The sequence below is a fragment of the Cyprinodon variegatus genome, unplaced genomic scaffold (assembly GCF_000732505.1).
Source record: "Cyprinodon variegatus isolate N-32 unplaced genomic scaffold, C_variegatus-1.0 Scaffold264, whole genome shotgun sequence".
NCBI classification, from domain to species: Eukaryota; Metazoa; Chordata; class Actinopteri; order Cyprinodontiformes; family Cyprinodontidae; genus Cyprinodon; species Cyprinodon variegatus.
In genome coordinates this window covers 168,858-180,640 of record NW_015150717.1, presented here as the reverse complement: position 1 = coordinate 180,640, position 11,783 = coordinate 168,858, and the positions used below count along the sequence as shown (strand labels likewise).

The 11,783-nt window shown below is 36.6% G+C and overlaps 1 protein-coding gene across 1 annotated transcript in view; it reads right to left on the bottom strand.

Moving 5' to 3' along the window:
- The window catches only part of garnl3 (GTPase activating Rap/RanGAP domain-like 3), a 112,295-nt gene that overhangs the window by 40,420 nt on the left and 60,092 nt on the right, over positions 1 to 11,783 (bottom strand). The window contains exon 3 of the mRNA XM_015382730.1: positions 18 to 153. Coding sequence (XP_015238216.1) covers positions 18 to 153 — 136 coding nt within the window. The remainder of the gene's footprint in view (positions 1 to 17; positions 154 to 11,783) is intronic.

Genomic DNA, 11,783 nt, shown 5'->3' with positions numbered 1-11,783 from the left:
GATAGGTGGACAGATGGATGGATGGATGGATGGATGGATGGATGGATGGATGGATGGATGGATGGATGCTGTTGGTACCTCATCTAATGAGCCATTCTCCACCCTGAAGCGTCCCGCCCTGTGAATGGCCCCATCTGCATCACTGGAAATTAGCTAAGAGGGAGACAGAGAACCATGATCCAAATTAGACATTTAGCCATCAGTTGCTTTTGGCAAATTAATACAGAGGCCAGAAATCTACAACACACAAACAAGCAAAAAGGGGAATATCTGCATATTCAGCAACTCTATGTGCCAAAATCCCTCTGCAAATATGTGAGTAGTCGCTTTTCTAAAAAAGAAATTCTATTTTTTCCACTCATTTAAACATCAATAGTCACTCCAGTCTCATAATGATCCCAACTTCCTCCATGATAAAACTTTCAACAGTTCACCCCAATTATCTCTGTCCAGAACCAAATCAGCTTCACACAGACAGAACTTTGCCTGGGAAACTGGGCAGCTAATGATAGTCTGAATGGTTGACTGAAACTAGACAGGAATCAAGTTGTACAAAGTGTAACTCAGCTCTTATATGGAGAAGAAGGTGTTATTTTAGATAATAACATTATAATATATGGGGTTCTGACACATTTCTTAATCGAAAAAAAATCCATGGAAAAGTAATAAATCAAGGTAATTCAGAAGAGAGGACACAGGGAGAAATAAAAAGGATTGACATAAGAAAGAAATAAGTTAGGAAAAAAAAATGAAAATAGTGGCACAAAGAATAATGATTGGAGCCGATATGGATAAGCGGTAAAGCATGCATAAATTGAAAAAAAAAAAAAAAAAAACCCAGAAAAACTAAATTTTCCCAATTCTTATCAACCCCTGAACGACATTTAAATCAAACTACATATATTCCCAGACTGCGAATCTTTGTGATTTAGGGCTCTGCTGATGTTTGTATTTTATGAAAGATGAGAGAAAAGAAATATGCTTTATTTGAAAAACTAAACATCTCCATGGGGATGTTTGCATGCTGTTAGGACTAATCTCAGTGATGCCATCTGCCTTCTTGGAAACAGTCTTTTTTTATTTTTCCTGAGGTAAAATAAGCCTGGAACTGCTAATTTCCCCTGACAGATTGAAACATGCATTAACTGTTCTGCACTGCAGGCTGCGCCAGTGTCCCAGCAGTCAGTGTTGATTTAAAATGTTGCTTCTATCAACATCTCACCCAATAGAGTACATGAAGAGAGAAGAGAAGAATGTCAGATGACAATAGGGTGAATTTTATATTTTTTATCACTTTCTTGATTATGCATTGCAAAGTCACAGCATGTGGCCTGTCAAGATGTCTTTTAGTAAACAGAATAACAAAAACCTGTCAATTTTTGTATAGAAAATTTTCTGACTGGACCAGATATGCATTCAGTTTGCATGTTTATTTAAGCTTGAAAAACCTTTGCACACCCTACAACCTGTTCGGGTTTAAAGGTCAGCAGATTTACTTAGCAGAAATATTGATAATAAATACAGCACCAATCATCACAGATACAACCAAAAACTTATAAATCATTTTATGAGATATTACGTGACAGCAAAAGACATTTAATTTTGGACTCATCTCATCCAGTTTAGAGCACAGAGGAGGGGATCTTTGTTCCTGCTGCTGTATTACAATAATCAAAATCTTGCTTTGTCCTCTACAAAGTTGGTTGCACACTGTAAATGTATTTAATTAAAATACTGATTTTAATGTTCACATATACTTTTAAACCTCAAACATCATCTCACTGATTGATGCTGGGTTGCTAGGTAACGGACCCTCTAATCCTTCTCTTATTCTCCTCCTCATGACTTTCTCTTTGCTCTTAGCTCTTTGACCCCCAAGACTGTCCAGCTCTATTTTGTTACCATCACTGACAGAGCTCTCCACTAAGCCAGTATGAAACAAAATAAAGAAGAAAAATGATACCCTAGGTGTAAATCCCTGTACAAACCATTAGATGCACAGAGGGCATATAAAACGTCTGCAAAAAATATCGGTGGAATAAAAGTGTAATGCACAATGTCCATAAAGTATGACCAACTGTCTACCTGACCGTGTTTACTTTATGGTCATATAAAACAAAGAAAAACTCAAAAAGAGTACACAGCCCACAGGCCCCTTAAAAAAAAGACAAACAAACAGTAAATGTTGTTCATTAAAGGATAAAGTTTCCTTTAAAGTATCAAAGAATCAAAATCAGAAGTGCAATCTTGCATTAAAATATATAAAAAAAAATGAATAATTAACAATTAAAAGTAAAAACCTCGGACAAAATTGAAGCCCCCCTTTAGTTTTAAATCGGTTATGTGTGATGTGGTTTGGCAGTCTGTGCAGAGCCTGGATAAAGCAGTGACAACGACCGAGATTACAAATGAGATGTGGTCTGATTTGGAGATTCAGAGTTTGTTCTTTTCTGTTAAGCAGCTGACTGCAGGATAGCAAGCAAGCAGATAGCCTGACTAATTAATTAGCTAATATCAGCAGAAAAACAACAATATGATGTTATTCACTATAAGCATGTCTATTTGCACACTAGTGTGTATACTGTAAATATAGCAGATGTACAGGTTATGCTTTATTTTTTTCACACAAAGGTTTTGAATCAAAGTAAAAATAAAACTCATGTTAAACTGCAGGATGAGAATATCCACCCTTTCACTCTTACATTACATCACCATGTCCATCAGTAAAAAATATACAATAGAACAAAGATAACAGGAATAAAACAATTAGTTTGTCAGGCCCCCCGTGTTTTTTTTTTTTTTTTTTGGAATTTGCGAAAAAAAGAGCACAAACAAACAGTTCAATAAAGAATCTTAGTTTTTGGTTAGAAACTAGTGGCAATTTCTCACTGAATAGAAGGGAGGATAAACCTCCCCTGTATGAGAAATCGTTTGTCTTTTACATAAAGCAGTGAGAAAGTAGAGCCCTGATTGAATAATATGCTAAAATACATCACTTCCTGTGAGGCTAAACCTCTTTGGGGGTCTATGGAGGAAGGGCGGGTCATGAAGCTGGCTGCTCAATGCTGATTGGCAAACATAGTTTAGGATTTTTTTTGACTGACAGTGGCCAGACAGCGAGGAGGATTTCCTCAAAGAGGAAAAGAGAGGGAAAAGTGATCATTAAGTCAGTCAACAGTCATCTGTTGTTGAACTCTTGCCTTGGTTTCTGGAATTTCATTATTTCAGAGCGCTTCACAACACCTGTTACCACCAGTTGTAATGATGTGTTACATGTGTTTTAACATTTGTTCATGCAATACATGATGTTTGAATTTAACTAACACCATTGAGCCTCCCCTGTTTTAGAGAGCAGCAGCCGTCACTGTTAGAAACCTTTTGTTGGCAATTACTTTGAACTTACGGACATCGGCAGATGCTGTGTTTCCTCATTTTTTATGCTCTGCTGGACTTTTACTGCTGCTGCTTTGACTTGCTGTTTGGTTGTGGGTCTTTTTGTGAAAAGTTTTGTCTTTCACAAGTGAAACACATGCTCAGTGGGGTTAATATCAGTTGACTCGCAGCCTACAGAATTGACAAAGACTCCTGCATAGGTGCTGAAATTAGAAATGTAACTACAAAACCATGATGGACCTGTGCAAAGAGAATTGGGCAGCAGTCAGAGGACATGTGATCCATGAATGCTGAGCCAGCTGAAGCATTTCTGCCCTATTTTTTTTCCGGATGCCCCCTGGATGCCTCCCTCTGGAGTTGTTTCATGCCCCTTCCACCCAGAGGAGTCCCAAGAGACGACCTTGGACATGCTGGAGGGATTGTGCCTCTCGTCTGACCTGGGAGTCTCTGCTGAGACTGCTGTCCCCACAACCCAGTCCTGGATAAGCAGAAGACTAGTACGAGTTTGAGTACAACTACATATTAGCAATTAAATTCCAATCAGTTAATTGATGTGACATCTAGTTTGTATAAATATATATAAGGGCATATTCCAGTGGGATTCTTGCCATTAAAGAAGTTTAGTTTATTATCATAAATACAAACAGCAAAATAATGAAAAAAGAACTTTGAGTCATTTTTAATATATTTTTTTCTCTTTATCCTTTTTTAATGTTAAAGACAAACAACTGATTTTTGGAAGATCATCTCACAGTTTTCCTCTTTTAAAAAGCTTATTTAACATAGCTCAACTAAACTTGAATTTCATGTAAAATAAGATTGTCCACATTTTTAACAACTAAAACTACAAAAACAGAAAAAAAGAACTACTTGGCTTGAAGTAAATTTAACCTTTTTTTTTTTTTGCAGAAAATAGCCCATAGTTTTCAAACATTGTGCGCACAACATGCTCTTGGGCAACCCAGCTAAGAGGCTATGGGAGGATAAATTTAACTTGAAATGACTTTTATTCACCATTGTTAATAGAAAGAGAACTAAAACTGTTCAGCGATTAGGCACCTCTTTTCCTCTCTTCTTTTTTGAGAAACAGGAAGTTGAATCATTGAGGGCTCTTTCACACAGGTTTATAAATTGTCCATTTTTCACAGGAAGGCATTTGCTTTGCTCAAATCTGTATTTACAAAATTAGCTAAATAAAGTTAAAGGTAAACATATAGGTATTATAACACTACACTCATGTAGAAATGTTTTTCACTTATCTAATGTGACAGCCTGTAAAATCTAGAGACTACGATGTTATAACAAAACTAAAGCATGTATAAATGAGCTGTACACAAACACATAGGCTCACAGCAAAACATTTCAGACAGAGGTTGTTAAAATAAGCTTATTTTAATTATAAAAAAAAAAAGACATATTAAAGTGATTTAGTATCAACAGAAAAAACAGCCTAAATAATCAGATTCATATCAAAATCAGACCAACTCAGAGCTAGAAGGTTTGGCTCACAGTAGGACTGTACTGGATCCAGTGCTTATGATCTTCTCTTAGTAACTAGATTTTTTTGTTTTGTTTAATTTTAAAGGTAGGACAATTTAACAACAATTACTACTAACACTAGAAGTTCATGTGGGAAATGCAGAACTTGCAAAGCAACAAAGCCAGAATATATGCATCGATGCATGCAGAATGTCATGATTCTGCCCTTACTGGACTTTTTGGTTCTGTTTAAGTTTTCTTTTTGAGTTACAGTAGTAAGTGAGTTAGTTACATTTCTTGTTTACTCTGTTGCCCCCTTGTGCCAGCCTCCTTTCCCCTAGCTCCCTTTCAGATCCTTCTGTGCAAACCTGCTCCCAATTAGTTGATTATTTCATTCTTTGTCTTGTTTGGCATTTATACTCCTCCTCTTTGCTAACTGTTTGCTGGATTCTCTTCATTCCCTCCTTAAACTATGTATTCCCCTTGGTTCTGGTCCCTGTGTTCCTTGATTAGGTTTTTCAGGATTTATGCTTCTGTTGCTCATTATCAAATCTGCTTTTGGGTCCTCTATAAACCTTCACACAGCCTGACATAGAGAACCTCTTGAAATGTGAGAAACATTAACTGATGTAAAATATCCAGTCAAAATATGTGCTTTTATGAATACAGAAGTAAAATCTTTAGCTTATATTACTTTGAAGCACTATAACACTAAATCACAGTATATTCTGAATTACTATGAGCATTCTCCAAACACAGGTTTGAAATCATTCCCTGTGCTCTGACCTCACACCTGAAATGGCTTCGAGTCATTTTTTCATTTCATCTACTGGGACCTTCTCTTTGTTTTGTTTTGTTAGTTCCTCCAAAGAAAGCAAGTTAACTGCATTAAGCAATGAGAAGTTTGTAGCAATATTCTCCCATGAAAAGATGTCAGTGAAGTTGATTGCTCTATATTAGTTACCTTACGGTAACCTTCATAGGCATAGATATGAGGACAGTGTTAAGGAAAGCCCTCTCTTAACTGTAAGAAAAACTCAGATCAGGGTGGGCACTGCTCCAGGAGTACTTGTTATGTAAAGAGAGATAGCAGCAGGTCTTTTAGTGGCTTCACATGGTAGAGAAACATCGCAAAACAGAAAATATTTGAGACAGAAATTAGCTGTAGCAACAGCTCCTTCAATGTATCTGACTAAGAAAGAGACAGGACTGAATACATAAGACAGGGACCAAATGGATCACGTAAAGACGAAGAACATAAAGCTATTGGCAGCCCACTCTAGAAAGGCAGCACAGTTAAACAGAATGCAGTTGACCTCTCTCTTTAAATTAGGACATATATTTGGTAATAAGACCACCCATTAAGCATAACAGTGTTCCGGCTGCAGGTTAAAAAAACCAGTGGAATATGCCGTTTTTTTCAGTAAATTTTACTTATATTGCTAAAAAATAGTATATGCAAGCCAATAATGATATACTGTTAAAACTGTATTGATACCTACGGTATAGGACAGGAGTAAACAATTAAAACTCAGCGGGATCCAAATAAAGAAATTCAACAACCAGTAAAGTCTGTAACTAAAAACATAATTTAACACTGAAATAAAATGAGGTGTTTATGCATCCAAATCATCCCAAAAAAAAAAAAATAGAATTTTTTTTTTACATTTTTAAATTTAAAGTGTTTTTTTAAGTAGAGAACAACAATCATTCAATTTGGTATATAGACAATTTCCTGATTCACATATTTTATACAACACCTGCACTGACTAATTTGTATCAGGTGTAGCCTGGTCCCGAAAGCTCTGGAGGGCTTTACCGTACAAACAGGAGAAGCGGCGCAAGTGAAATTAGACACTGTCTTCGAACGACACGCGGCAATTTGTAACTGTTTTAAGTCAGGTTGGGTTCGGATTAGCCAGCAGGTGGGTCTGGGTCCGGACCGCGGCCCGCTAATCCATGACCTCGTGCATAGGATATTATTTACTAAAAATACACCATTATAGTGCAAAAGTGTGGGATTTGATTAAATAGACGCTGTTAGCAGGTAATAAAAATCACTTTATTAATTTGATACCTATGAAGACAAAACTGGATTGACATTTTCACTGATGACATTTTCTTAGGTTGAAATGGACAAAACAAACAGCCCACAATGAAAAAGTTGCTTTCTATTTCTAGTTTTTACTAACAAACGGACCTGCGGTGCTTCATAGAATCTACGACTTAGTGCCAAAAAAAGTTTTTGAGGATTTTTTAGAATGCAACCTGAAGAAACATCATATTATCAATAAAATTTCGTAATCATAAATTAGTTAATTCCAAACATGACAGCCAAGTAAGAACCCCAGATTATTTGGTTGAGGTTAATTAAAAAGTTTAGGAAGTAAGCATCAGACTGTGTATGCACCAGTAGTAAAATATCCCCCTGAATTCCTCATGTTGCCTTGGAACAACACATAAAACTGGTGGACAAATGATCCAAACTCCTCGCTGAAAAGCAATTACTTTGAAACAGTGCCTTGCAAGAAAAAAAATGAGAATGTTGTGCTGAAATGCACGCACAATAAGTTATTTATTTTGCATATATGTGATGATTTTGCTTCGAGGCTGTGTACACAAGCAAAGCAGTAGCTGCTTTTCCTCCCTGATGTCTAAAATGAGGCAATAAAATCCCACAGCTTGAGAGCCAAGCATGGTTACTGCAGGTGTGAGGCTCTGATAAACCACAGAGAGGTTTCTGTGCAATAATTAGCTGCGTCTTCGAAGTAGCTGCGGAAAGGACCGTGCTCTCTTCTGCCGGATGCATATTAATAGGGCTGAAAACAAATAAATTCCCAGTGTGGCGGTATGTGCCTGTATTTGCCTGTTTTGATGGGTGGTTGAATGAGCTTTGCTGTTAAGATGGAAATGTGTGTGTGTGCTGAAAGGGGAAAGTAAATGCCGATCGGTAGGCCTCCATCTCCTTCCATTTCTCCCACCTCCTGCAACATTAACCATCCACTAGCAGCATAATGGAGGGGAACCCAGTGCAGCATTCAGACAAAGCTATGCACTGCCTCCTCTGTGTATGTCTGTGGCTGCACACTGGGGGAAAACATTCAGTGTGCAGTTGGGCTAGTGTGTTGAGCTGTCAAATTCACACAAGCTCCTCTTCTGTACTAGGGGTTTAAAAACGAAAAATGTCACAAGAAAAGAGAGATTAAGTGCTCTAGGATGTCTGTGTAGTGGTCTAGGCACCTACATGCATTACAGAGACTGCTTCTAATGGAAGTGTTGCAAAGGAGGGGAGAGTTTCTCCAGTGGGTCTCGCTGGACCAAATGAGGCAGACAAGAGGTAAAAAAAAAATTTACTGGGGTAAAGCTCAACACTTTAACAAAAAACCTATCAAACACCTTGGTGCATCTGGGGAGGAACCGTAGCAGGAGGGGGAAAGAAAAACAAGGAGAAACCTGTAAACATTCTAAAAATAAGACAATAACAAACCATTACTGAACTTTTCCCATCTAAAGTGTAATTTATCCTGTATAATTCCCCTAGAAAACAGACAGAAAGATGCAATAACCCAGCTGGATACTGTGTTCTCACCCTCAAATCAGCACTTCACAAAAAGCCCCTTCAGATTCATTTTAGTTTCCTATAATCTCCGATATCTGCTTCGCAAAAATTCTAATTATGAGGACTTCCAATCAAATCTCTCATCAGGTGATTTAAAACTGAACTCTGACTACAGTTTCATTCTCTTTTCTTAGATTTCATTTTTCTGTTAATTTGAATGTGTGCTTGGGTTTGCTGTTAATGTATATTAATGAAAAGAAATATAATAAAAACATTCTATATCACAAAGAGGATGAGGCGTATATCTCTTTGTCTACATTAAGTTTTTTATTCAGATTATTTCCTTACCATCTGAAGCAAAACAACCCCAAATTATCATACTACCAACACCATATCTTTCTATAATGTTCTGTTTTTTCTTTTGGTCTTAGTTAACGTTGTTTTTATGTCAGAATTTGCCTTTGGAATTATTATTAAGTTGCAATGTTGTGTAGCCAGGCTTTAGCATTTTATGATAGGTAGTTGTTTCTGTTTTACAGCTCCCCATCCTTGATCCAAACACATGGGTAAACAGGAGATATTTTTACATTTAGAATGCTAAAAGAAAGACTTAGCCCCTTCAGAGTTAACGCTGAGCAGTTGGGAATGAGTTTCCATCTTACCTTTCCATCTATTTTTGAAAAAGCATTTTCCCATATATTTTTTTTGTATTATTGTAAGGGTCTTTACTGATCCTTTTTTGCATACAATTAGTTTATTGCAATCCATTGTTTTTTCTTTTCAAAGAAAGCTACTTTTTTTTTGGAAAATTCCACAAGAAAAACTTAACTTGAATCAAAATATTCACATTTTCTAAACCTGATAGAAGGTGTGTTTCCGGTGAGATTGAATGTTGAATCTTAATCAATAAGTCCTGAAAATAAATGTTAATTTGAAAAGGACATTGTGTAACAATTACATTTTTTTTATTGCCTGAAAGCGATAACTGAAATTTCATATATTTTATTCTTGGTATAACTAGTGTTGTGCCGATGCCATTTTTTGAAAGTAATGTGTGTGTGTGTATATATATATATATATATGAAAACTGCATACTACTTGGATGTAAAATAATTGCCATCATGGCTTTGTCAAGCTGCTGCCTACCTTTGAGAAGGTCCAGTAGAACTTTTTATTGCCTACGTGGAATGGATAACAATAGTTGAATAAAGTTTGGCCTTTAAAAATGGTATGAGTGCCCTATTTCTTGGTACTCGCCGATACCACCATCTTAGTACAGGATCAGGGCCTCGCCCGATACTGGTATCGGTATTGGTAACTAATTATTACCTACATTAATAATGAGATAGATTTTCATAAGCCTTAGTTTGTACATAAGGCTGGTCATCAATTTGAAAAGTGCCCTGACAGTCTGCCATATTTAAAATACAGAAGCCAGTGAGAGATAAGAGTAGTAGTAAATGCAGGAATGAGACCCCATTTCCCCTTGCTGGCAGTTCAGTGTGATTGAGAGGCGGAGGTGAAGATCATTTGGAGACGTTCACCCAACAACTGAAAGTCTACACTGCTGAAGCACAGTGCAGCACCATGCAGAGGCAGCAGCAGTTCAAGAAACGGGTTTCACTTTCCTCAGGGAAGCGAAAAAAGAAAAAAAAATTAAACAACAACAAAACTGGAGATTGGAGACATATGAAAAAAAAAGGATGAATATTGGGCAAGCCTTCTCCAGGTGAAAGGAGCTACAGAAAGAGAAAAATTTTTAAACTGTAAGCTGAAGTTACCATGTTTCTCCAGGACAAATATATGAACTGTACTGAATACATTAGCATAAAGCAACATTTTCAGTTAGATTCCACTATTATGAACTGATCATGCTTGAAGGTTTAAATGGGTTTATTAGCTTTTAAAGCTTTTTATCATAGTAAAAGGCAGCTTGTAGAGACTTAATTTCACATCGGATGATGTAGCTACATCTGCGCTATCATTGCTTTTTGACATACGCCGGCTACCTTTAATGCAATATGTGTTGAGGCAGTGATGTGCTAAGGTTTAGTCTTCGTTTGAGTCGAAAACCCTCTTTCACTGATAGATGAAATTAATTCTTGCACAATATCCGTCTTTGGGTATCCAAACTAAGGTCACCAGGCTATTTTGTTTTTCATTTTTTGAGATACTTTGTTGTTGTTTTCAGCACTATTTTAGCCTTATCAGAGTTACTGTATATGAAACACAAGGAGTAGATGTGGAACTTGAACCACCTTAAATGAGAAGCAAATTTGGTTTTAAATCAACTGCCATGAGAAATAGCAGAATCTTTAAAGTTAAAAACAAACAACATGCATACTATCACCCACTTAAATGGCTTTCATTTTGGGACACAATCCGAATGTTTTACACAAACCAATTTAAAACACATTTGGTATTATGGACAGGCTATCAAAACAATGTTTTTCTAACTGCTGACAGATAATTGAGCTCATCATTGGGCTTATTCATGCACACTCACAATTGACTAAGAAGGCAGTGAACACAGGGGTAGGCAGCTGAGCAGGGAGAGGGAGGGGGGTGGGGTTGAGTGAAAATGGAAGCGGAAAGAAGAGAGGCAGGTGCAAAGCCAGAGATTGCAAAAAAAGAAGAAGAAATTAGGGTGAGGGTGTGGGAAATGTGAGAAATGCTTCAAAAAAAAAAAAATTAATGTGGAATTTAAAATAAAGCGCATCAAGCTTGTAAGAGCAAGATGCAGAATAAAAAGAATCATGAAAATCAAGTCTTCTCATAATCTCCTCTTCCAAGCCTCCATTTTTAAACCTTTTTGTTGTATCTCAGTGTTTATACAAATGCAATCCAGATGGGAGGTGGAAGAAATGACTTGATATGCCTCTGGCTTGGAAAATGAAAAGTCCCATTTATGTGTCCCATAGAATAACTTATGTAAGGCACAATTAAACCCCACAGCACAGCTTGGATGAATACCTCTCGCTTCAATCTTTGGTTCAATGCAATGCTTTACAAAACATGTAGTCTATTAAAATATTTCAAGGCCTCAGAGAGAAAATGGGTAGGTTCATTTTTACCCAATGCTTATTCATGTACCCTGCTTTAAATGTCCCAATTTTGCCAAGTAGCAAAAGTGGAACATTTGTATTAAGCACATTTAGCAGAAGGTTATCTGTAGAAGTTAAAAAAAGACATTACAATGACTAACAAAATAATATATACCTCTTAAACAATTTTAAAATTTTGTCATGTAATTTTTCTTTTTCATAATAATTTTGTATTTTTTATCCTATTTTATATGTTTCTGTATGTCTGTCTGTCTGTCTGTCTGTCTGTCTGTCTGTCTGTCTGTCTG